Source organism: Podarcis muralis, chromosome 5, assembly GCF_964188315.1.
Source record: "Podarcis muralis chromosome 5, rPodMur119.hap1.1, whole genome shotgun sequence".
Lineage (NCBI taxonomy): Eukaryota > Metazoa > Chordata > Lepidosauria > Squamata > Lacertidae > Podarcis > Podarcis muralis.
This window is the reverse complement of record NC_135659.1, coordinates 57,137,923-57,164,375: the sequence shown is the minus strand read 5'-3', so window position 1 is coordinate 57,164,375 and position 26,453 is coordinate 57,137,923. Positions and strand designations below refer to the sequence as shown.

At 43.4% G+C, this 26,453-nt stretch overlaps 1 protein-coding gene across 9 annotated transcripts; it reads right to left on the bottom strand.

The window, feature by feature from the left end:
- Positions 1-1,793: 1,793 nt before the first annotated feature.
- On the bottom strand, positions 1,794-25,818 carry HMGA1 (high mobility group AT-hook 1). Of its 9 annotated transcripts, none has more exons than XM_028734064.2 (5): positions 25,394-25,818; positions 16,462-16,570; positions 13,199-13,282; positions 8,830-8,880; positions 1,794-4,337 (listed from the first exon to the last, which is right to left on the bottom strand). In XM_028734064.2, the coding sequence occupies exons 2-5, from the start codon at positions 16,567-16,569 to the stop codon at positions 4,281-4,283; spliced, it is 300 nt and encodes a 99-aa protein (XP_028589897.1). In that variant the 5' UTR covers position 16,570; positions 25,394-25,818; the 3' UTR covers positions 1,794-4,280. The 9 variants fall into 9 exon arrangements, with proteins under 9 accessions (XP_028589897.1, XP_028589902.1, XP_028589894.2 ...); XM_028734069.2 differs by lacking the exon at positions 25,394-25,818 and adding an exon at positions 25,176-25,308; XM_028734061.2 differs by lacking the exon at positions 25,394-25,818 and adding an exon at positions 24,936-25,107.
- Between the last annotated feature and the right edge of the window lie 635 nt (positions 25,819-26,453).

The following is a 26,453-nucleotide window of genomic DNA, read 5'->3' as shown; positions in this document are numbered from 1 at the left end:
CTTCCTTGTATGCAACCAGTACTAGAGAGCAAGGCTGGTGCTCTATGACCCTGCAGTGCAAATGTCTTGACACCTAATGATGCCTTTTTTGGTTCTAGATAATTTCTAGCTGTCAAGAGAAAAACAAAAATGAAGTCTGTGGATGTGGAAATAAAGAGACTTTAATTTGCACATGACAAATTGACTACTAGGGAACTTGTCATAGCGCACGTTGCACCAGTTGCCTCCTTGTCATTCTTAAGCACACACCTGGCTAATTCACATGTTGGTTAAACTGATATAACAGGTTTGGGGATTGAGTTAACCTGGCCTAAAATTGCATCCTACTAAAGCAGTAAGCAGTTTGCAGGCTTCAGAAGGCAAGAGCCTAATAAAGCAATCACAATGCAGTTTAACTCATTTGTACACTTCCAAGTGTAGCTTTTTGTCTAAGCTCCTCTGGATCTATTCAACCTATGGGCATGCTGCCACGAATCAACTTGACTGAACCAGCTCAGAAAAGAATCCCTTTGTAGATGGCCACCTTCTAATGATCACTTTTATTTTGGGATGTGCTGTTATTATCCTTCCTGTTTGGGAAACATTAATAGTGGCAGTGGGAGGGCAATCCCTATTGACTTGAGTTCTGCTCTCAGGCAGTAGCCTTATATGTGCACAGAAATGAAATTCCCATTTAGCTTAGCTTTGTGCCGTTACTGACCATGTGGAAGGCTTATTAGCTACATGAGCATCAGCAGGAGATGTTAGCTGGCCCATCTATCATGAGGGGTAGGCTATAAGATTCTCAAGTTACTTCAGAGGTGCTAGATTTAGCCTAGTACCCAACAGGAAGTTGTGGCCAAGTGTCTCACCACTTGAGATGGTTGTTTAGACACTAGTGCAGGCTTCCTCAAACTCAACCCTCCAGATGTTCTTGGCTTACAACTCCCATGATCCCTAGCTAGCAGGACCAGTGGTCAGGATGATGGGAATTGTAGTCCCAAAACATCTGGAGGGCCGAGGTTGAGGAAGCCTGCACTGGTGTATGTACTAAGAACAGTAAGGTGGCAGGGCTTACCTAGGGAGTCTATGGCTATTGAATGGGTAGTATACATATAAATCATTTACGTCTCTTGTTTGTAGTCTGCTCTTGCTATGTAGGAATTTTGTGCAACCTATTTCAGAGCATTTTGCCTTCCTGGTTTGGCCCTTAGATACATATATGCATACACACATTTCATTAACTTCTCCCTTTCAAATATACATGAGCAGTGTTTACATCTGTCTAAGAGGGATGCTGCATATAGTTACAAGCAGTCAGATCCAAGCTAGGTTTGCCCTTGAACTGCAGTCATAAGCAACTCTGTTCATAACTGAATCCCCATTCAGCTCAGTGGGATTTGAGTCTCAGATAAGTGTACACAGATAAGATTGTAGTCTTTCAGGAGGGCTATGAGCAGTTTGTTGGAAGGAGGGAAGTACCTGATTTGAGTTAATAAGGCCAGCTATTTCACTGTTAAAGCCATATCAGATTTGGTGACGCCAAGATGTAAATCTAGTTTAGGTTCCAAGTACGCAACAGCAAGACGCAGCCCAATGCTTTTGGGTTCGGAGCAAAAGGAAGTGTGCCAGATTTAAGGCAGTGCCAAGGCAGGATTCCTTTTTGTGCCTTTTGGGGAAGCTCATTCAAGTTCAGATGCCTGGTTTGGCCTGCTGCATGCAGGACTGCTAACCTGTAAGCTGTGGTCTTATCTACTCCAGCTTAGAAGGTAGCATTCACAGATGCTCCCGAAACAAAACACAAAAGGGAAGGCTTGAAACATCAAGTGTTTTATTCAAGTAAACTGCAAATAGGAAATCAAGAAATCTTTAGCAATGGATCAGAGATTCATATAGCAGCCTACAAACCACTGCTCACACCTTCCTTCCCCCTCTGCTGTCTGTTCTTGAGTAGTTGAGGCAAGTTAGACATTATCATAGTTCAGAACTCACATTTGATTTCAGACCCATGGCCTTAATTAGCTGAAAACATCAAGCAGGGTGGGGGGGGGGGGAAAGGACCAACCAACTCTTTACATTTTAAGAGGCAGAAAAAAAGACTGTCCCTTTCTTCCTATTTCCCTGATACATCTATAACCTTGTAAAAATTTGAAACTGACAGGTAGCTGGTTAATGGTAAACAGTGAAGTTTAGTCTCTCCCCTCAACTTCATGCTAACATATAATTTAAGCACCACATTAATCCTCAACCTGGAAATTGAAGAAGTGATTTGTTCCAGCATTGTGCAAATCATGTTATCCAAGTTTAGAAAGATGTCTATTTCAGCAACAACAGGGCTATTACTGCATATTTCTAGAGCATTTGGGCACAAGAGAGACAGAGCCACTTACTGGTCTTGGAAGAGGAAAGACCCAGCAATTTTAAAGAATTATGCAGCAATCTTAAGCTACCCCCTGGATAGAAAGCCCTGAACTAAGACGTTGTCAGGTTATGGGCTGTGCATCCAGTCAGCAGCTTCTCTGAGCAACTGCATTATTAAAATCAAAGTATATGCATGGAAGCAACAGATACTAGAACCAAGTTAGGTCCTGGGGACAAGAGTGCAGCGCAACCTCCAATTTGGACTGCCACCATGGTAATCACACTCATTTCCCAAGCTGAACAAGAAACAATCAGCACAGGAATTTACATGGCACCCCCTGAACAAACTGCCTTGTGGCTGTCAGGCATACTGATCAAGACCAGTCGCACACCAAGCTCTTCATCCAGAAGTGCTCTTAAAATCTGAACCAACATTAAAGGCTATCCAATGCAGTCTCCTCTAGCCTTCAAGGATGGGGGCTTAAAGAAGCCCACACCTACAGTTTGTCAGAAGTAGCTCGCAGTTTTGGATAATATGGTAGGAACCCAGTATTCTTCATGGGCAGCCAACTCATGGAAATGAGGCCAGTCTGCAAAAAACAAAAACAAAAAAAACCCTCTCCCCAATTACTCACCAGTCTGACAAATGTAGTATTTTTTCCCTTTTTAATAGCACAATCGTTTTAGAAAGTCAACTCAAACTAAATCATCTATAGTGTAAAACGTCAGTTCCAGAGAAAGAAACCAGACAGAACCTGTTGGAATAATAAAACTTTGTAACCGGTACAGCAGCATCAGAAGCAGCAGCAGCAACAAAACAGCAGCAACTCCATGTTTTAAGAGAATGAAACTTAAAATTATCCAGAGGTAGTTGTGAATGAAGGAAAAAGAAAAAACCTTGAAAGACAACATGTTGTGGAAAGACAACTGTAACTAAACACACTAACTGTGCTATTTCCAATGGAGAAAATAACCCAAAAAGAGACCCAGGGAAGGGGGGGGGGGTTCTGCCATCATGTTTTCCTTGGTCTTGGCAAAGTCTTCTCCGGTTTCAAGAAAGATCCAGTAGTCCTGTGTGTGCAGAATGACTGAGCACAAAGGGGAAAAATATTTTGGGTGTGGGCTTCCATCTGCAAGACCCCTGAGCAGGAGCGGGGGCTACAAGAGGAGCAGATTGGAGGGGGACTTTTGCAGTTGTTGGAAAGAGCTTTCCCATTGGCAGATGAGAGTCAAACAAAGCCTCCCAACTAATCTTGCCTATGGCAAACCTAAACTGTTTGAGCTCCAAGGCAGCTGACTGGGGCTAGATTGCATTGCTGTTGACTAGAACGCATGTGAGGAGCCATATTATTATTGACGCATAGGAAACTGAGCATAAAAACAGGCAAAAATCCTCTAAAACCATTAACCAGGAAAACAGCAAAAACTTATCATCAGCCTCCATTTCAATGCTTTGGCTCTTTCCAAAATGCCCACTTTCCAGAAAAATGCACACAATGCACAAGGGGAGATCAGGGTTGATAAGGAAAAACTAGACTGCCCCACTCTGTTCAACATGAATAAGTGGTTACTATAAAGATTTATATACTCCTTTCTCTACAAGGAGTGTAATTGAAGAGACAGGCCCAAACAAAACAAACAAAACCCACCCTCCCCCAAACAACCAATATAATATAGAACTACATGAACTGGTAGGCTAAAACTTTAACCCTGTCAAATGAGAGGGGAAAACAAGATACATGGTTCTCCCATTGAACATGACACATCAAACGTGATGGCTGATTTGTTTTACACTGTACTCCAGTGTTGCCGTTTTGACTGTGAGAACATTGGGAAAGGTGGGTCAGGAAAGGGGTGAGGATTCTTTGTTCCTTCCTCAGTCCCAGAACTTGACAAGAGACAGGAAAACTGAATTGCGAGGTAGAACCAGTTGACTATTTTCACTGCTCCTCTTCCGACGACTCCTGGGAGATGTTGACCTCTTCTTCATCCTTCTCCTGTAAAGGGAGAGAAAAAGGATTGGAAGAGTCATTTGGGGAGAGGTGTGTGTCTACTGTACTTTGATCAAGTCTAATCCACATTGTATCATCACCAAAGCATGTGTAAGTGAACTGCAGGAGATCAGGCCACCTGCTAGACAATTCCTCCAATGCAGATCATGCTATTTGCTAGTCAAAGATGTGTAGGATTTGGCTGCATCAGACACACTCCTACGCAGTCTTATTCTGGAGCAGCCTTCTGCAACCTGGTGCCCTCCAGCTGTTTTAGATAGCAATGTCCATTATCCCTAACCATTGACCATGATGGCTGGGACCAACAGGAGTTCAAGAACATATGGAGGACACCAGGTTGGGGAAGGCTGCCTTAAAGAACTAAAATTACTACTTTATATAACCCAGGACTGAACTATGGCATTGAAAAGCAGGTGGAGGGCCAATTTACTGCACTCTGGGTCAAATGGAAACCTGAAGGCCATGCTCCCAAGGGAAATGTTCTTCTCCAGCCCTTTAAGTAGAGCTTGCACAAGTATTCAACTGGCTGACCTCTATATTTCTCCCTGGTGCCACTCCTGTTCCTTCAAATCCATGCAGCAGCTAGCTCCTAAGAACACCTGCAGTAAAACTCAATGTCCTCAAAAATTCAGAAAGATGGGCAGAAACTTGTAGAGATGCCCATCCTGCTAGCATTGATGGTACAATACATACCACCTTTGCTGCTAAAGCAGCAGCAGCAGCAGACACATCTAGAAACAGGAGGCTTGTATTGGAAGGAATGCTGGAGTGGAGTCTAGCACAGAATGCTCATTAAACTCCCCCCCCCCCAATTATTTAAAGTCATCCTCTGGCTGTTAATGTATTCCAATACCATAGTACAAACTCTGCATGAAGAGCCTCAGATGTAGTGGTTAGTCAATATATCCAGTCTGCCACAAGGGGGACACAAGCATTAAGAAAGCCATCTAATCCAAACTCGCACTGAATCCACCATTTCTGCCCACTCAATGCGTAGAACCGCTATCCACACCCATCCAACCCTAAAAAGCAATTGTTTGTGTTTGAAGGGAACATATTTCTTCAAGGAGGTCTTTCCCGCCTGCTCTCTTGAAAAAAAAATTACTGATGCTGTCAGAATGAGATGAGTCATGGCTGAGTGTGCGTGTGAGTCAGCAACCTCCACTTCCTTGAGTTTCATTCATAAAAATATACATTTAAGCCACTGTGGAATGTGCCTGCCAAGTCTGTACAGCAAGTTCCAGGGCTAGAGACCTCATTTAGCAAAGGAGGAAATGACTGATGCTACTTAACCTCTCTCTGCTTCTTGGAGAGTGGGCTGCTAGCCTAAAACCAGAAATGTTTGGCAGACTTGCTTAAAGAGAACTGGAATGGCTGCATGCAGGCATTGGACATTTGCAACTTAACATCTCCAGCTGATTTTATAGAAAAAGCATGCAGCAGATTTAAAGACAACTGGAACAATCCTTTATGTGTCTTTTTGAAAGTAAGTCCCATTGAGACAATGGGGCTTGCTCCCAGGTAAGAAGGTATAGGACTTTTCAGGTTTGCAGTTCACCGTCACAGTTGTGGGGGGAAACCCAATGCTATCATCAGCACAATGGCTACGCCCAGCACATAGCTCCCCAATAAAATATTATGCATTGTCAGCGATATGCAAAAACCTTGAGGAGATGTACATCCAGCACAATCCAGTGTGAACTAGCTAAGCCACAACAAGAAACACCTTCAACTTCTGCATAATCAGGTAGACAAAAGCAAAAACAATCACCATCAGATTAAAACAGACTAAAATTTAATGCTGAACCATTAAAATACTAAAGTGTTAAACGGCCTGGGATAAGAGGAAGGTCCTTGGTGTTCACCAAAAGCTTTATAGTGAGTGCCGGGTAAGTTTCTGCAAGGAAGAACATTCCACAAATGGGGAGCCACTACTAAAAAGCCTCTCTTTTGTGGCCACCCACTATGCTTCAAAACGAGGGGGCATTTCAAGGAGGGAGATCCTGGGGCACAGGTAGATACATAGGAGAAGAGGTGTTCTCTTAGGTAGCTCTGTCAACTACCCTGTTGGCTTCATTCTCACCTACAAAGGGTTGTAGAAAGAATCTCAAAGCCCATGTGCCATGACCCTCCACCCTTCCAAGAAGACAGTAAGAGGAGATCTGCTGGATCAGGCCAAGGTTCATCAAGTCTAGGATTCCCACAGTGGCCAACCAGATGCCCGTGGGAATCCAGAAACGCCTATAACTTCATCTGTGGATTTGAGCTCATGGCCACCCCCCAGTCATCTCAGCAGTGTTGACTTTAGGCAGAAGAATGCTGCAGTTTAGCAATAGCAGAAGAATCCAAGGTCTCCCATTCCTGTTGCCATGGGGGGGGGGGAGAGGAGAAATTATAAAGGCCAGATGCTTTTGTCTGTATTGTTCTATGGCAGCGTCGGAAGGAGGAACAAGCAAACAAACAAAAACCCCTCGCTGCAATTCTGGTTCCATGTTTTGGAAGGCTGCCTCTGCCTATTAGGAGTGTTTCCAGTCAGCTGCTTCTGTCAGGGTTGCCCTACATTCAGCTCATACTTTGGTGGCTGGGGACAGTTTTGAGTCGCGGCGCCATCAGCTACTTCTAATGCTCTGGGGGTAGGATGGAAAGAGCAGCGCGTTCTGCGCTCAGAAACATGATGGCACACCTGCCTCTGAATACTTAAAAGCTTTAAAAAAAAACTAGCAGCAGAAAAAATGTTACCGTGTGCCAATATGCTTTAAAATGCTTAATAAGCATTTTATTAATTATGCCATTGCAGTGAGGTGGTTCTTCAGAACGGGAAACAAGTATTCGTTCCTTTGTCTTTCAACATCCCAGTTACAGAAAAGGGAGTGAAAGACTCATGGCACACATCCTGCAATCCTAATGCCTCTGTCCAAGATACTAAATTGAGGCTTTTGAGCAGATCACAGCTCCATCTCTCCCCTAGTCCCCATCTGATACTTAACAATCTATAATTCAGCCACTAACCTGATAGATCCACACAGTCCACCCAACTTTGCTTTCCCAAAACAGAAGCAAGAGCTACCCACAGAAAACAGATGAGCAATCAATTATTTTAGTTTAGCTGTGTCCGGGCAGCAGTGTTGCTCTACCTCCTACCCCCAAAGTAAAATGAACAAAACAGCAAGAACCCACTGCAAAAAGGGCAGGAGTCCCTGTCTGGCGTTCAGTGTGACTCCAGAAGTTCCTCATCCAGACAATGGGGTGAATTATTTTACTTCTCACCTTTACAGGCTCAACTGACATAAATATTCCTAAGATGTATAAGTTCAGAGGTGATTTTGCGTGTGCACACATAAATTTGTATACTTCAGCACAGCCACCCATGTTCATATGAACCACTTCTTTATTTTACAGTGGTCCCACCTCATTTCCAGAGCGACAGACATAGGAAGGGCATAAAACAGAGCTTCAACATTATCAGAAATGAGAAACAGCCTGAAGTTATAGTAAAGTCAGGCAAGTGACTGGTCTTAGTAGTAGTGCCTACTGCATTTGGAAAATCTCATTCTGTCTGTGAAGAAGACAGTCCAGAACACCTTACTGGCGGCAAAATACAGTGGTTACTTAAAACAAGCAAGGCCATATGAAACTGTCTGAAACTCACTCTGCAGGAATGCAAAATGCCACACTTGTAACACCACATCTATGCCAGCTAATAAAGAACAAGCCACTTCCTCTTACTCAGATGTGGGCAACAGGGAGAACACACTAGGAATACTTATAAAATGGAAACATAGTGTGAGGAAGAAGCCCAAATGATGCTTTGCTTAAAAATATAATATGCCATGAAGAAACCCCCAAGGGACCAAAGATAGAAATACCTGCGAGCAGCACAGCCCTTGGGGCTTCCAATATAGTCCCAACAAGCTCCTCCATGCTGCATAAATAGCTGCCAGGCAAGACTAGGATCTGTTGCAGTTTCTTGGGGCCTCCAGATCCACAACACAGTTGCATATTACCCTATTTGGCCTCTGAATTCAGAGGGCCACCAAACAAGCTCAAATACAGGGATGCTGCATCCTCTTTGTATCATAGCATTTTTAAACTTGGGCTTTCAACTAAGCTGAGTATTTCCTGTTTCCTAGTTTGCAAGATACACATCACTTCCTGGGGGAAATAGGAAGAGTATACCAGCCTCCTGCTGACTGTACTGTAGAGGAGTAAGGATATTTGTGTGTACATGGACTCAAAGGTGAAAGGAACCAAAGGTTCAAAAGCAACAGCAACAGGTAGCACCAATTAGAAACATAACAGAACCACGTGGTGTTCCAGATCTCTCTCTGTCTAGAGACCCCAGTATTCAGGAACAGATTATGGATACGAAGCCTTTAGCTAGCTGCAGTGGCTTGAGTGTCTTAAAACAGAAACAAAAAAGTACACGCCATTTCTTCCAGTAGAAGTGTTATTTCTCTTGAAAAGAAACAAAACTTACTGATTTTTTGGGTCGGCCTCGAGGTTTCCTCCCAGGTGTCACAGCAGCTTTCTGGGCAGACAGAATAGAAAGAGGAAAGCTTTAAGATAAAGTAACAAGCCTTTGCCAGACACTCAGGCCTATTTCAGACCATTGTTTCAGTCTTTGGATCTTTTGCTTCTTTCTTAAATACCAACAGCAGGGCAGGTTTCATGTTAACAGCTGGTATTCCTCAGAGAGGAAGCCTTTTGCTCTAGAACAGGGACAAGGAAGCTCTAATCCTCCAAATGCTGTTGAACTATAATTCCCATCATCCTGACCAATGACCATGTTGCCCAGGGTTGAATGTTGTAGCTGAACTTCTGGAGGGCCACAAGAAGAAGGAGTTTGGATTTGATATCCCGCTTTATCACTACCCTAAGGAGTCTCAAAGCGGTTAACATTCTCCCCTCCCTTCCTCCCCCACAACAAACACTCTGTGAGGTAAGTGGGGCTGAGAGATTCAGAGAAGTGTAACTAGCCCAAGGTCACCCAGCAGCTGCATGTGGAGGAGCAGAGACGCGAACCCGGTTCCCCAGATTACGAGTCTACCGCTCTTAACCACTACACCACACTGGCTCTCCAAGTTTCCAATCCCTGCTCTAGAATATAAAGGTGGTTATATAGTCCGATCGATTCTTTGTTGTTATTTCTTTTATTATTATTTTTAAAACCTTTTTTAAATTTTCAGAAGGTATACAAAATGCAAATGTTAAGAAACAACCAAAGGGATTCCCCAACTTCAAGAAAGAGGGTCATGTAAGTCCAATTTTGATTTAAGTGGAGAATCCTGTAAAAAAAATCACCTTGTACAGTTGAAGTGTGAGTGGAGCAGGTGGGTGGGGGACACTGTGACCAGAGTAGAGCAGGGGAGAAGGCGGCACCTGGTTTGGGGGCCCCTGGCAGGGTCTCTTTATATACCAGCCTCCCCCAACCTGGTGCCCTAAAGATGTGGGGATTATAATTCGCATCATCCCTTAACCACTAGCCACACTGACCGAGGCTGATGGGGGTTGTAGTCCCAAACATCTGAAGGGCACCTGGTTGGGAAAGACTGCTGTACACACACACACACACACACACACACACACACACACACTGCACCTTTGGTGACCTTCACAGCTGCCAAGGAAAATAAACAAGACTCTTCAAATGTACTCAAAAAGGAGATATTACAAACACGCAAAATCTCATGAATTCTAAGTTAATCTCACAATCAGAGGATGTGACTCATGAGGGCTTGAACATTTGGGGCTGGCAGTTGTCTCTTGGCTTTTCCTTTTGGGGTCAGTGCCACAAGTCCATCCCTTGTCACCCTTTACCATCACAGCCATTTCCAAAAGGAGCCATCTGGGCTCCAGCCCCATGACTCAGAAGAATGCAGGATATGAGTCGCGTGTTTTCAAAACAGGTTTAAAACCAAAACATACACACACCCCATTCTTGGAAATTTGTGGAAGTATCTTTTCTCCCTGAATATCTTTTATTGGTGCTTATTATACACAAAACCTTTAAGGGGCCAATGAAGAAGACTGACGTTTGATCCCTATCATCTTGGACTGACATTTTGACAGATGGTTCCCAGCTACAACAGTGATGGAGAATCTGTGACTTTCCAGATGTTGTTGGGCTACAACTCCCATGATTCCCCTTTTTATATATAATTTTTATTAAATTTTCTGTTTTACATTTTAGAATATTCATTTAAACAACCTTAAAATATCAATGACTTCCCTTCTTCTCTTTCCATGGTTCATTTTGCATATCATAAATCCCTGCATATTTTACATAATTAAACCAGTCAGTATTCCATTACATCCATCAAAACTTGTTTACACTGTTGAATTTATCTTAATGCTGCCAACGTTTTCAAGTGTACACAATTCCCCCCCATATATTCAATAAACATTTTCCAAACTTCTTTAAACGTATGTTCTTCTTGTCCTCTTATTTTATATGTTAGGTCCACAAGCTGCGTATATTCCATCAGTTTAAGTTGCCATTCTGGGAACTCCCTTGTTTTCCACTTTTGGGCTAACAAAACACTGGCCGCAGTAGTGGCATACCTAAATAATGATTCCTGATCTCTTACCATTCTGGCAGTGGCTGATGGAGTCCAACAATATCTGGAAGGCCACAGGTTCCCCAATCGTCAGGTACAGCATCCCAAACCATTCCTAACCTACTGACAGCCGAACCCTGTTGTTCCACTTTTAACTAGTTGGGTAAACTGTGGCTGTGCAATTCAAAGTAGACAGGTGAACATTACAATTCAGCACACCCAAACACCTAGAGTCCCCAAGCTTCTCTGTGGGACTAGCAGGATCAGTGTGGGTGACCAAAGAACAGGAGAGCGACTGTTTCGGAGACCTCTTGGGTACATCATTTGCATGACATATCCTTCCTGTTCTGGTTTGGCGATAGGAGGAGAAACCAGCTGTAGGGGAAGTGGTCTGGACAGGTGCTAAAGCAAGGCCACCAGGGCAGCCTGGTGTCAGTTTGCTCAAACCTCTGCAGCAGCCACGATAGGTCCAAAAAGGCCCAAGGAATGGTCTGAAAGGAGTTAGGTACCTGCAGAGCAATGCAAGTACCATCACATGATGTGGTAGTAGGCAGCAACAAGAGCACCAAAAGCAGCTGCTTCAGTGCTGAAGCGGACTGCAAGTCGGATGGTACCATTTAACCAACACAGTGAAGGAGGCATTCAAAGGCAACTAACCACAATATGAACCTATCAAGTAGTTTCGTCAAATCACTGAAATGTTGCTGCATCAAGCCGCTGCAGAAGCAAGATCCCTAACTCCCTACTTGGAGTCAACTGACTATGCAAGAGTCTCCTTTCCAAAGCCCACAAGTGAGAGGGGAGGAGGGAGAACAGCGGCTCTGGGGAGCCAGGTGCACAACAGGCAGGGGCAACTGTTTCCAGCATTTGCTGGATCCTCCCTTCCCTTTGCATTTATCACTGGAACAGATGGCGAAAGGGCTTGGGTTAAGCTGAGGTGTCCACTGAAATAACCTCTGCAGCCTGGCTGCCAATTCAGGACCAGGCATCTGCTGCTCAAAAGCAGCTGGACACTTAAAAAGATCCTTCTTGGTATCTACTTGTGGAAGGGGGGGGGGAGGGAGGGAGAATAAGCTCTTTTGTGAATGAGTCCACTGTTTTGGATTTCATACACATACAAACAGCTGTCAAGTCAGCAACTGTGGGGTCATTTGCTTACTATCTTCCCAACCCTCTCCCAGTTTCAACCACATGGGACCCAATGGCACCAAGACTTTGCTCTCCACCAGCATGGAGAATGCGATGGCCAGGTACCTGTGACACAGCATAAACAACTGGGGCCAAGGTGTGAGGGGTGTGGGGAGAACCCATCCCCACCCCTCGATTCCTATTAATATAAGCTGTCCCCATCTTCCTTCTGCACAACTGAATGGGGCATATCCCTTTCCGCTCTTTACAGCCATGCAAAACTCCAGCTGCCAGGACAAATGGTCGCAACAAACAAATGTCACCAGCTGTTCAGCTAATTCAAAAAGCTTTTGCACACAATAGCTGAGATTTGGATGTATGCAAGATTCTGGTATTCCTTTCCCCACAAGTCCAACATCCTAGGCCTCTTTTTCGAATTAAGTTTTCAAGACTGACACAGGGCCAAATGTATGGTCTCTAGTCTCAATGTTTGCAGAGACAAGCATTTACAAGGGAGGATTGAGTGCTCAAACACTCCTGCATCTACGGAGTCTGCTCTTTTTAAGGCCCCCTCCATCCCCAGGAAGAGCTAAAAACTGACTTTTGGGGGGGGGGGCCTTCAGAGGAGAGTCAGTGGGCAGCTGCAGAGGAGGAAGTGCTCCACTTCTGAGTCTGCCTGCAAATGTTCCCTTTTGTTAGGTGTTGGAAGGCCAGGCCAGGCTTAGAACCCAGCTTTCCTCTTCCAACAGTTTGGTTTGTTTGCTCTTAAAACTTCCGGGGATTATATTTTAGTTCCAATGCCCAAACTGAACAGATGAGAAAACATCCCCCGCAAAAAGATAGTAAGCACGAAACCATGGGGGGGGGGGAATCCAGAATGAGAACGATGGCATAACTTTATTAGAACTACAGCTCACCACTTTGCTATTGTTAGTAGGTCCTAATAAAAGGTATCTCAATAAAACGAGTGTGGGGAGTATGCCACTGACACTTCCTGTGACTGGCTCATTCTTCCATTGAAAAAGATTTGTTCTTTTTGTGTGTGTCCAGGCAGAACTCCAGATGCAGCCTTAAGAGTCATCTTCAGTTGGGCAGTATAGAAAAGAGTACATGTGGGTGGAAAGGAACTCAAATTTGCTGCCCAGCCTTGAGAATACCTACCCTTCCCTTTGAAGTGGCCTTATTTTTGCTCCCCTTTGGTCTACCGCGTGGTCTCTTGGGTGTTGGTGCCTCAGTGGGTTCTTGCTATAGAAAGAAATAACAGTATAGTCAGCAGCCGGCCAATAAAGAGCAGATATGCCTACACATCGTCCCAGGCAGATTAAGTTCCGTCTGATTCCTTCCCAGAAGCTTCAGTGACCGACGTAGGAAATCCCACAAAACTAAAGCAAATATATGTATATATATTTTAAACAAGTGTGACATCTACTGGAAAATCACTACAGAGTAATTTCTGGTATTAGTTCATATCTTTAACAGCTGGAAATGATGCAAAGCTTCACGTTAAAGTGTTAACGCCATACCTACATATCAGTCTTGGTTGAGGCAAAGAATGTGCCCCATAGTGCTTGAAGCACAGTGCTGGGAGATGCCCCACTGATGCTTGCCTGCACACCTTCAGTAGTGTAGGACACACAGATTTTCCTCTCTGTACACTGACCAAGTTGGTGCTTTGCAATGCAGTGGGCACAGCCTTCGATTGCAGAGCTGTTTGCTCTGGGACCTCTATTTCTTCAGAGTTCTCACAATGCATGGTGAAAGGCAAAGATCCATTCAGACTGCATGATGAATTGGTCACAAGACACATGCACAAGCTTCGTAACTCTTATGACACAGAAGGCATTGCCCCTTAAAAAAAACCAACAACTTGGTAGAACTTTTTTGAATGGGAAGTAGTAGAAGGTAGAAAGAGACAAGCTGCTTTTCTATACAAGCCATGAGATCTTAAGACAAAAACCTTTCTTGTAAACTCAGGGGTGTACATTTATTACTTTAGACACCCACCCCAATGCACAAAAGCACAGCATGGACACCTGGAGATTCATTTGTATACTGCGAATTATATCAATTCTGTCAAGTTAAGCTTCACACAGCTACTGTTTTTAATTTCCCCGTCACATTCCATTTATAGCTGCGGCTAATAGCCAATCAGTAATATACCAGCAGCCCTGTCCTCTCCTTCCCAAGAGTAACAGTCTCATTCAGAGAGCTCAGGCAGATGCAGGGTGGATAAAAATCAATGTTTTTTTTTTTATAAAAAATGGTTTTTTTTTAAATAAATAAAAAAAATTATTTACATTGGATTTTTAAAATAAAATGCTTTTGGAGGAAAAAATCTTTAAGTTACATTATAGTCCAAAGGCTATTCAACAGGAACTAAGGATTTGTTTTAAGTTTTTCCTATGTGCTAAAACTCAGGCTAAGTTTTTTTTTTAATTGTTTAACCACATCAGTTAACAAACATGGATACATATGTTATAATGTTATTGTTTTAGTTAAATAAATTGTTATTAAGGAAATGGTTATTTTTCTCCTTCCAATAAAATACAGCAGAAAAGTTGTCAAAAAATAAACACGCAACTTATTAAACCCCACAATAATTTCATAATTATCTGTCTATGTATTTCTAATAATATAACCAAATCAGTATTTTTTATATAAGTGTAAAAACTACTCTGGAAATTTATTATTCCAAAAATGAAACCTTCATGTGATTGTAAATATTAAGATTATACAAGCAAGGATGAGTCTTTCTGTAAAAAAATTGATTTAAATCAAGTCTTACTGACTAGTGATTTAAATTGTGGTTTAAATCAATCTGATCTAAATCAAATCCACCCTGGGCAGATGGGAGGAGGAAGATGGCACTGCTGCCTCAGACCAGCTAATAGAAATGCCAGATGTAGCAGCTAGGTTTTGGTTTTACTTCTTCCACATATGACCCACAGTAACAGAGGTCAGGACCCGATATTAGGATGGAAGAAACCACAAAAATATTTCTATCTCACTTCTATCAGAAAATAAATATATTAGAATATGGAGAAAACAGCAGATGCACAGAAGGATCCAGAAGACATCAACTCAGTGTTAAAGAGTATTGCCACTCAAAGTCAAAATTATGTTTAAGCTCCTGTGGCAGGTAATCAGTTTGATAGGAAAATACTGGCAATTCTTTCAACCCAGCCTTATTTTAACTCCAGCTACATACAAAAGTTACTCATGGGGCCAGTGCAAGGATGAGGGACCTGTGGCCCTCCAGATGTTGGACTAAAGCTCTCATCACCCCTGACCATTGGCACATTGGAACACATTCTTTCAATACGTTGTGAGCTGCCTTGGGAGGATTAACTATGAAAAGTGGTCAGCTAAAATCAAAGTGAAAAAATGAAATGCTGGAAAATGCTGTTGGGAGTTGGCACCATCTGGAGTGGCACAATCCCTCACCCCAGCCCTAATGGAACCCAATTCTAGAAGCATCTATAAATTTAGACACCCTTTCAAACATGCTGCAGTGAAACGGTTAGTGCCATAACTGAGTGACAACTTGCTCACTTCCAATGACTGAAAAGTTACCTGACACACATATCACAACAGGCTTGGAGGAGGCAGGAAGGATCACAGTCATACAGGTGGCACATTTCTTAGAACGTAAGAAAACTAGTCCTTTTCACCACTAGAAAGCAGGCATAAAAAGGTACTGCGGGGCAGGTTTTATATGCCACTGCAGGCGGCACTGACACCAATCAACAATACCCATCAAGAAACCACAGAAAAGGAAGTCAAGAGGGACAGAGGACAGTGAGCTCAAAGCACAGAATGATGAAGGCTTGTGGCAGAAAGATTCCTTCAGTTAGAACCTGGTCTTTTTAAGACTCGCATAACAGGGGATCATGCAACTCAACACCTTGAGGAGCTCCAGAGCTGAAGCCATCTCTACAGGGAAACTCAATTTCCCCTAGGATCAGAATAGTTACTGTAAAGGGGGGGAAGAACCCTGCTGGGATGCAGAAGGCACACAAGGGTAGCAATATCAATTGCAGATAAGCCAACTATCATTTTGTGGATCAGAAGTCTTCTGAATACATGGTCAGGGAGGACAACATTATGATGATTGCAGAGCACCAAAGGATCCCCAGAGCGTGAGAGTCTTTCAGGCAGTCATGTCCAAGGTGGAAGGGGGTGGGAGAGAAGTCACTACTTTGATTATTGCCAACATCAGGCAAATCTGCCCTTCTCCCCAGAGGACAATAAAAAGCTGGTGTCCTATTGATCTCCTGCCTCATACTGTATCAACAACTTTCCTTTCCATGGTAGTAGCGCTCCTCCACATTACCCTTTTACCATGTTTTAGCTTTTTCTAGCCGTAGTCAATGAGAAGTGATAAAGCACAGCTTGCAAAACGTGAAGGGGAGCTTTCCACAAACCTGAGGCTTCTTCCTGGGCCGCCCTCGTCCTCTCTTCTCAGTTACATCCTTGTCCTGTTTGGCAGCCAGGGGCTGACTCGATTTTGCACTGGATTCACTCATCTTCATTCTTTTAAAAGGCAGAAATAAAAATAAAAGTTAAGTTACAGTAGGTGAAAACTCCCACGATGTAAGACAGTTGTACTCTCGGGGCCAATCCATTCTCCAAATATTGGCCTGGCAACTGAAAGTAGATTTTGTCACATGAACTGGCCACCTCAGGATCATCAGACTGTTATTTATATTAAAATTGGCATTATCTAATAGCAAGGGCCCCACTGTTGAAGCCTATGCACTCTGACACAGCTGAGACCTTGTATAGAAAAATCCAAGGAGATTAAGTGTAGACTTTACAATGTGAACACAGTCTCCCCCCCTTTATGAGTAAAACAGCAAGTAGTATTTTTATTACACTGATCAAAAAACTGATAGACCACCAGTATCAGATAAAGTCAGGGAAGGAAGGCAGCTCAGTAGCAGAGTGCATGCCTTGCATGCAAAAGGTTTCAGGTTAAATCCCTTGCATTTCTAGGTAGGGCTGGGGGGAAAACTCCTGTCTGAAACTCTGGAGAGCCACTGCCAGGCAGTGCAAATCATACTGAGCTCGATAAACCAATGGTCTAATTTAGTAAAAGGCAGCTTCCCATGCTCCAGAATCTGGATATGTGGGTCAAATGTTTTATAGAAAGAAATGGGAGCTCTAGAACAGGCCTGCATGACTCCAGACCCATGGGCAGATATGGATCTTAGAGAATTCTAGTTGTCTGCAACTTGCTTACACGTCTCTGTGACACCTTCTGTGGCTCTCATATGCCCATTAACAGCAGGGAGTGAGGAAATGCTTGAATCACTTTTCCTTCCCTTTAATTCAAAGGCATATGGTAGCACTGTCCTGTTCCAACCAGTTGCAGCTAGGTTCCCATCATCGAGAGCCTGCCTCCATCAGAGAGGCAGTTCACATTACATTTCTTGGGACTCATCTTAAAATGTAGTGCATGAAGTAGTCGAACATGTCTGCAAACACACCATACCACTATATACAAGATCCAGGACTGGTTACAACTCCCTTGACTGTAAACCTGGGTTTGCTACCAGTGGAAACATCTGGACTGGAGGATTTAATTACTTATGGGCAGCTGTAAAGTTCAGTAGAAGACAGAGCAGAAAAGAACTTGAAGTCTAAAGGAAGAAAGCAGGGGTAGATAGGGATATAGAGAGACCTGTGGTAGTGTAAAAAAAATAAGAAAAAGTGATAGGATAGGTAGAAAAGAGGAAGTTAAATAGATCTGGGAATAGAAAGGAGAGAATACGCTGTAAGGAGCAGAGAAAAAGGCTAAGAGTGGGCTAAAAAGAAAATATGAGGTTACAAGATGACAAAATTCCTTGTTCAGTTTACGCAGAAGGGATCCACAGAGTTGTTTGAGTTATGTGCATTCATCCTTCCATCTTGGCCCACAAATATAATTATTATTACTAATAGCTCATGGTATCTTGAGAAAGCCACCACTGACACTCCAGCCATCAAAATGATAATCTCAAGTTTCATGGTCACAACATTACCTTCACAGCTTCCCTCAGCAGTCTGTGCCTCCTTCCTTACCACCATTGTCTTACACGGGAACAATGGGCTCCCATGAGTAATACCAGCAAATATTGTGGAAGCAGGCAATTACGATGGGGACTCACAACGCTCTTTGGAACAATGACCCTTCTCTGTATTCAGCTTCTTAGTTTCTTTACAAAGCAGTGATGGGGAACCTGTGTGCCTCCAGATGTTGACGGACTGCAACCCCCATAATAACCCTAACAATTGGCCAGACTGGCTGGAGCCTCAACAATATCTGGAGGCCCCCATGTTCCCAACCTCTGATGTAATGCAAGACTCACCTCTACATAACACACCCTAATGCAGCAAAACCCCTTGTTTCAAAGGAAGCACTCAGGTTTGGAATTGCTTGTCACAGTAAGGAAGTGCTCTAAACTGGAGGTCAGTTCTGCACCCATGCTTGTGCCTTTTAGATTAAGATTAGGAACACTTTTTACTGATGATCTCGGGGAACAAGTGGTACTAATGAGGGAGGGGGATGAGAAGGAATTGATGAGTGTCCCCTTTTCAAGCCTACTGTTAGTTGGTCCTAATAAAATTAAAGGAAGAGTCAGGCACAAGGCAGGGCTGCTATTTTGAACTAGCCTAGGCTTATTTTTCTCTTGAAGGCCAGAACCCATGCATACACTGTGCCCACTATCACCATGGCAACACCACCTTGCTCTGGGTGGGGCAGGAGTCATACAGAGTTTATTGTGCCCCTGGAAGGAATGAGAAGAGGAAATTATCATGAGATTACTTTTTTGTGTGCTGTAGAGCTAACAGCTTGGGGTAGGGAAGAGAAGATATTTATTGGGGAAAAGATTTAAACCCTAGTCCCCCAAGTGCTCCACTCATAGCCTCCGATTTATGATAACAATGAATGTGTCAGGATACAGATCTAGTCATAGGCTTTTGTGTCATTTGGCCCTTAAGCACTCTTCCCCCATCAACTACCTCCCCCTCACCTCAAGAGCACTCAGGATCAAACAGGGAACACAAATAGGGCCACAGAAATATTGACTACCTGCCTAGCAGTTACTATGGTGACCCCTTGGACCAGGGAGTCACTACACAGCAACTCCCACACAACAAATACCACTGCGCCAATCTGAAATGCTACTGGAGGAAGCACCACCCTGCTTCCAGTTCTAGAAGACTGGCATCCCCAACTTCACATTTAGTACTTGGCTGGCTGGACAATCTCATTAGCCAGAGGTGGTTTCTGGGCAACTGAAGTGCAGTACCTGAACAACAACAAAAAGAGTAAACATGGAATTCTTCTATGGACCAGAATAGATAGAACAGCATTATATTCTCTATTCTAATAGCATAGAGAAATTCCCAGCATTTGTACACATTTTGAGCACAGATGTGCTTATCTAGATGCAGGCATACAGATTCTAAGGAGAAAGGAGAAAAGCATTGAGGGGGCAGCAGTTCAGAATGGAATCCTCCATCATCTTACTAGAAAAGCCTTATAGGAATATTCTGCTATAGCAGAGGAAACCCAAACCAGATGAGAGGGCTGTGATGACCAAGGAGAGTTAGGGCTCTTGGTATGCAGTGGTAAAAGATTTATAGGGGCCGAGAGATTTATAGCAACTGCAGGAAAGGGCTGGGCCAGACCCGAGATCCAGCCACAAAGGAACACATAAACTCGGCTGTGCCAAACAAAGGCTGTGTTGTGTATCACCTCCTTTTATTGCTACAGCAAACATGTAAAGAACTCAAGTCATATAATAAAAAATGCCTTACACTAGAGAAATGGAACCCGTGGCCCTGCAGATGTTGTTGGACTACAACTGCTGCCAGCCCTGACCACTGGCCAGGCTGGTTGGGGTTGATGGGAGTTGTTATCTAGAGGGCCACAGGTTCCCTGTCCCTGCCTTACATAAATCAGAGTTTATGTCTTGAGTTGATGCTTAGTCTACGGCAAGGGCAACATGAGATGGGTTCTCCTCATGTGAAGGTTTGAAGAATGTGACTATTAAATCTATGAACTTTTAAGCAGGATTCACAAACCCAGGTAAAGCTGTACAGTGGTACCTCGGTTTAAGAACAGTCCGGTTTAAGAACGATTTGGTTTACAAACTCTGCAAAACTGGAAAGAGTGTCTTGGTTTGAGAACTTTACCTCGGTCTAAAATGGAATCTGAACAGTGGAAGGGTACCGACTGCGGGAGGTCTCGTTAGGGAAAGTGTGCCTCGGTTTAAGAACAGTTTTGGTTTAAGAACGGACTTCCGGAACGGATTAAGTTCGTAAACCGAGGTACCACTGTATTGCCATTCATTCATTCATTCATTCATTCAAAGCTGTATTGCACTTTCCAAACTCCACCTGTAGCTGTCTATGGAAGACCAACTTTTACATTTTGACTCTTATTCCCAAGTGTATAGCAAGCAGATAAAAAGGATCCAACTATGCTAAGGCTAAGGTTATGTTAATGAAACTGTCCTCACAGCTTGTAAACTAAAACGTTGACAGAGGTCCATTTTCTGACCAGAGTTACATTTATTTTTAAACTGCAGAAAAATCCTAATCTGCCCATTATAAGGGCTTTTACAAGGCTGCTAAGTGTTATTTCAGGACTTGGAATTGGCAGCTTGCAGGATGTAGATATTTCTAGGAATAATGTTTAAAAATAAAAATCTACCCTTGACAGACACACAAACATTGAACACATAGTCTTTTTACAAATATGTAAATTGACTCATGTTCAGTTATGGAAGTGACTCATGAGTTTAAAAACATCCTCAAGATTGTTGTGTGTGGGGTTTTTGTTTTTTTTTAACAAAAAGCAACAGACTCATATAAACACTCTTTTAAAACTTTAAATATTTAAAAGGCACTTTATGACTGCAATTCTATGAAACCTTATTATAGAGTAAGTCCTACTGAAATTAGTGGGACACTTTTGAGTAAGCTAGTTCAGGGTTGCACTTAAAGTATTTGCTTTCAGAAACTCAAATATGTCAAGAACATTGCAGTATTATGGGTTTCAGTGCAGATAAATAGATCTGCTCATCAGAGACTAAACCACTGCCATCAGATCACATTCTGGAAGCATCAATACATCTTTGAGGAAGATTGCACACCTTCCTTGCAGGGTGAGCAGCCGTAAGTGCAGAATGTTGCTGGTCCTATAAAATAGGTTTCTCCACAGTGGGGAACTCTTGTAGAAGACTGGGCAAATATGGTCTCTTTTTGCTGCAACACTCAGCCCTGATCCTCTATCCACTGCCCACAAAGATAACTTCTAGTACAGAAGAGACTCTCACAAAACTGAAGTATGCAGCTACAGTGTCTTGACACTCTACATGTATTTTGAATAGAAGTGCAGATTGGAGAGTGGAGTGGGGGGAATCAGGACAACTACAGTGTACCTTGGTTCTCAAACTTAATCTGTTCTGGAAGTCCGTTCCAAAACCAAAGCGTTCCAAAACCAAAGCATGCTTTCCCATAGAAAATAATGCAAAATGGATGTATCCGTTCCAGACTTTTAAAAACAACCCCCAAAACAGCAATTTAACGTGAATTTTACTATCTAACGAGACCATTGATCCATAAAATGAAAGCAAAGCAATAAACAATGTACTGCAGTCACACAATCAATCAATCAGTAGCTGAACTGGGTTCCACACAGTCACAAAAACAAAACAAAAAAGCTGCAAAAACAAATACGCAAAATAAATAGCAAAAACAGACAGACTTCAGCGTAACACTCAAAACGGAAGTGTGGCACTCAAATCGGAAGCATAGCACTCAAAATGGAGCATGTTCGACTTCCATAAGAATTTCGCAAACCGGGACACTTACTTCCGGGTTTGCAGTGTTTGGGTTCCAAGTTGTTTGAGTACCAAGGCATTTGAGAACCAAGGTACCACTGTAACAAGATATATGGGGCATACAAGCTGGACATAGAAATACCATGATGAAGTTTCTCCAAGAAAATAAACTCTGGTCTTTTGTGAACCTCTCCTGTAAGGAGTATGTGGGCTGAAGATTTTGTCAGTTCTTAATGAGAACATAACTATATTTATTACAGCTATCATAATTGGCTTTTAATATTTTATAAATCCAAATAACATATTTGTCAACAGAAAAATAAATGTAATTGGGAGAGCGTTCTAGTGTCACGCTACCACCACAGAAAAGGCCTTGTCTCTTGCGATCACAGTATCAAATTTCCTGAAATGATCCAAGTACATGCACAAGTAATAAGAACTCCAGACCCTCCAAGTGTCCCTATTTTCCAGGGGCTGATTTAGAAAAGCCAAATAGTATCATTATGAAATGGGATGTCCCTATTTTCGTTGGAGAAATGTTGGAGGGTATGCAACTCTGATGGTAATTTCATTTGCAGAGAATCCATTTGTTTGTGTATATGTCTGTCTAGTGCCCATGTGATTCAGGTAGAACTACAACTTCACTGGCCAGCAATATTGTCAGTTAATCAGTTAAAATAAGCTGGTACAAATAACTGCAAGTGAGAAGTGTTACCCAGATTTCTAGCATAACAAGCTCAAATCAGAGTTATTGAGTTGAACTCCAAAAGCTAGTGATATTCCGATTTGTTTCTCTAGTAGAGAAAGAAATGACTCATTTAAAATCAGGAAACAAAGTTCTAGAGGCAACTGGATGATCTATCAGAAAAAGGACAGTAAGCTCTCTAGTTTCTACCTTAGTGGGTCTACATCACACTTGGTGTCTCAACAACCACAATTGTCCATGGGGTATAGACTAACAACTGGATTAGTAAGACTGGGGTGGCTCAATTGGTATAGCATGGGGCATTTAATCTCAGAGTTGTGGTCTTGAGACCCATGTTGGGCAAAAGATTCCTTCATTGCAGGGGGTTGGACTAGATGCCCCTTGTGGTCCCTTCTGATTCTACGATTATATGACTTGGTACAATTTTATATATATATATATTTCTGCACTACAATACCAATATGCCAATTCTTTACTAACGGCACCCCACAAAGAAAGTTGCCTTTGGGACCACAAGCAAACCACATACCTCTCTGACCTGTTTTCAACCTGGACTGCTGTCAACATGCCTCCCACCAAATTTAGGATTACATTTCATTTATAAAACTGCCCCTTTAAAAAAAGACAAAGAAAGTGCTAGTGCCAGGTCACATCATCCTCTTATCCACAAATCTCTGCATCCCTGGAGGCCAGAGAGAGCCACCTCCGCTCCAAAGGAAGTTAAAATGCCAGCAGCAGCCACAACCTGCCACCCTAAGGAACAACAATCCTCTGTTGTTCTTCCAACACACAAACCTGCCCATTCCACTCCCAGGTTCCCACGCCCCCTGGATGTGGTAATAGTTCACTTGCGCCATTAACTACTTTGCTTCTCTCTGCTTAACAGCCAAAATAAGTTTTGAAAGGCAAATGGTTACTTAAACCCAGAACTCTTCAAGCCCAAGATGGCTGGCCCGATTCCAAACAGCGTGGCGTCCCGGGGACATCTCCTAAGGGATGGGTCCGTTTCTTACAACACACACACACACACACACACACACACACACACACACACACAAAAACACACAACAAAAACCGAGAACTTGAAGAGCCTGTTTGATTGAGGAGGGCAGGCGGTTTTCCAAGGGGATTCTTTGAAGCCCCGGATGATGGGCTTTCAAAAGCAAAGCAACTTACTCTGCTTTAAAACTAGCACAATAAAAGGAAGTGATAAGGGGTGGCGAGGAGGAGTTGGAAGCCATACAGAAAGGGTAACAACCCGAGACTTTAGGCGTCCTGCAGAGATCATAAATCCAGCCCCAGGAAGCCTAGATTCCATAGGTGGTCCTCCTCGTTCAAAAAGGAAGCATCGGGTAAAGAATTCCTTTAAACTGTGCAGGAGGCATTCTAGGGCAGGAAAGGGAGAGGGAGGCTGAGCTTCAACAGTTACGGCTCCTCCACCCCCGTTACTGATATCAAAACATGTATTAAAACAAAGTGAAAGGATAGTTGAGGGGGGAGCACCCACAAAATCTCCTAGAGTTAGATGCAATGCTGAACTTTCCTCTCTCTCCACTGCCCCCTCCCCACGGTTTAGCCTCACTTGAACTATGAGTTAGCCAAGCAGCAGTATTAAGCCGGCCGGTCACACCGCTTTAATACTGGGCGCATTTTTAAAATTCTACTTTCCCCAGTATTTCCTAAGTGAGCAGTCCACCGACTAAGATAGGCAGATACAGCAAGAGCATGCAATTAAAAAGAGAGAGAGAGAGAGACGGGTGCCACCTTGCACCGAACTGAAGTCACACACATTTCATGGGCAGGAGAAGCGTGGAAACCCAACAATAGCAAACCAGTTGCTCAGGAATGCAAGCCAGGAAACTATATAGGCTATACAGTACAACGCCTTTTTTTATAAAAGAGAGAGAGAAGCAACTCCACCAAGCAGAAAGCGTAATCAAACCTACCAGCCGTTTTTTGACACTTGCAATATTACCGCTCTGATTATCATCCCGATTCTCTTTAAATGGAAAGGAATAGCCTGGGATCTGCCCCTTTAAACAAGAGCGGAAGGGGGTGTTTCTAGTTAGCTCAATGCACTACCTGCTATTTGCACACACACACACAATTTCCAGATCTGCATGTCTATTGGAAGAAATATATTGCAAGAAAAGAAAGAAAAATTATTAAGTGGAGGAAAGTAGTGTCGCGCGATTTGAAAACGAAACAGCCCCGCGTGCGAGAAAGAGGAGGGGGGGCAGGGCAACCTGAAACACCAGCCGCCACAGCGGAGCGGAGCCTTGCAGAAGCGAGCAAGTTGGGAGAGACAACCCGGAGCCGAGCGCAACCTTCCAGTCAAAGCATTTCCAACCTTCACCTCCTCTCTTTCCGCACAGAGCCGGGGTGGGGGGTGGGGGAGGCGGGAGAAATCCCATCCATCACACCGAGACCCGCGTCAAGCCACCCACCCCCGAAAGAAAAGAGAACCAAGTGCCCTGGGATTTCGTATTAAAGGCAGGAGTGCTTCGCAGAATCGCACCCCGCCATCTCAAAAAGACAAGGCCACTTTGCCTCTCCCAACCCAGCAAGCTTTGCCAAGAACCCCCCCACTACTTACATATCCCTCCTCCACTCGCAATGCACGATGAGAATAAAAGGCAGGAGGGTGCATTATTCCGCATGCCTTACTTGCTTCCTATTGCAAATTCCGAGCACACACATTTTTCAATTTTTTTTTGTAAATTAAAAATGACTTTGCAAAACGCAGTTATAAATTTTGCAAATGCTAATAAAATAAACGCAAACTTTTCCCCCCTTTAGAAATCAGAAACTTACAATTGCTCTTATTCGCGAATCTGTGTGTGTTTTTCCTTGTGTGTTGTGATGAAATTAAAATAAACCCCCCTTCTGGCTGCTGATGGTTGCAAATGCAGATCTGAAGCAGAAGGCAGAGAGACTCGCACGGGGGGGGGGGGAGATAAAGAGAGAGAGCGCGAGAGCAGACAGGCCCCCTCTTATTTATATAAATAAAAAAAATTGTTCTAAGAGGAAGGAAGCTGGGTCAAAATCATTTGCAGAATTTAAAAAAAAAATGAAAAAAGGAAGGGGAGGAAAAAAAAAAATACCCCTCTAAGTCTCACTGGAGAGAATCCAGAAGCTAAAAATAGCAAAATCACACTCCAAATTAAATAAGGGCAGGCTGGCTAAGGGGAGCTTAGCCCTTCCAATGGAAGAGGAGAGAGAGAGAAGAGAGGAGAGAGAGAGAGGAGAGAGAGAGGGTAAAGGGGAGGGGGCGGAGCCACTCGGAGACTGCATCATCACCTGTGGGTGGAGGAAATGTAAAGAAAGCAGCAAGGGTGATTTAAAAGGACTGCTCCAGTTAGAAGCAAGTGCTGGAAAGAAAGGTAGCTGCAGGAGCCGCAAACTGTCAAGAACAAAAGGGGGGGAAACAATGGCAGAATCACGACAGCCTCACCCGATGAGCTGAGCAAGAAATACGCAGGCATTCGCTTCCAAAACTTTTTAAAACAGGAGAAAGCTCCCAGCGTTAGGGCTTCTGTTTATTTCTTTAAAGAAGCACTCTCATGCGAATTGAGAAAGAGGGGATCCTAGTGTGGCTGAGGTAGGCTACTAATTCCCAGTGGAGGATGATTTGATGATGTGGGATGGGTATGATTTGGCTTTCTCCAAAGCTTAGGCCTCATCTGCACCAGGCATTTAAAGCAGTATCATACCACTTTAAACAGTCAGCATGGCTTTCCTCAAAGAATCCTGGGAAATGTAGTTTCTTAAGGGTGCTGAGCAGCATTAGGAGACTTGTTCCCCTCGCAGAGCTGCAATTCTCAAAGTGGTTTAACAATCAATCCTTCTTCTCGGGGAACTGCAAATTTGCAGT

Bases quoted from the DNA above. Each gene is read 5' to 3' on its own strand.
- HMGA1 (XM_028734060.2), bottom strand. From the start codon at position 23,820: ATGGCTTCCAACTCCTCCTCGCCACCCCTTATCACTTCCTTTTATTGT. The intron at 13,283-16,461 runs GTTTGTGGAAAG...TTCTTTCTATAG, and splicing joins GGCCCAGGAAGAAGCCTCAG to CAAGAACCCACTGAGGCACC. The intron at 8,881-13,198 runs GTAGGTATTCTC...CTGTCTGCCCAG, and splicing joins AGGCCACTTCAAAGGGAAGG to AAAGCTGCTGTGACACCTGG.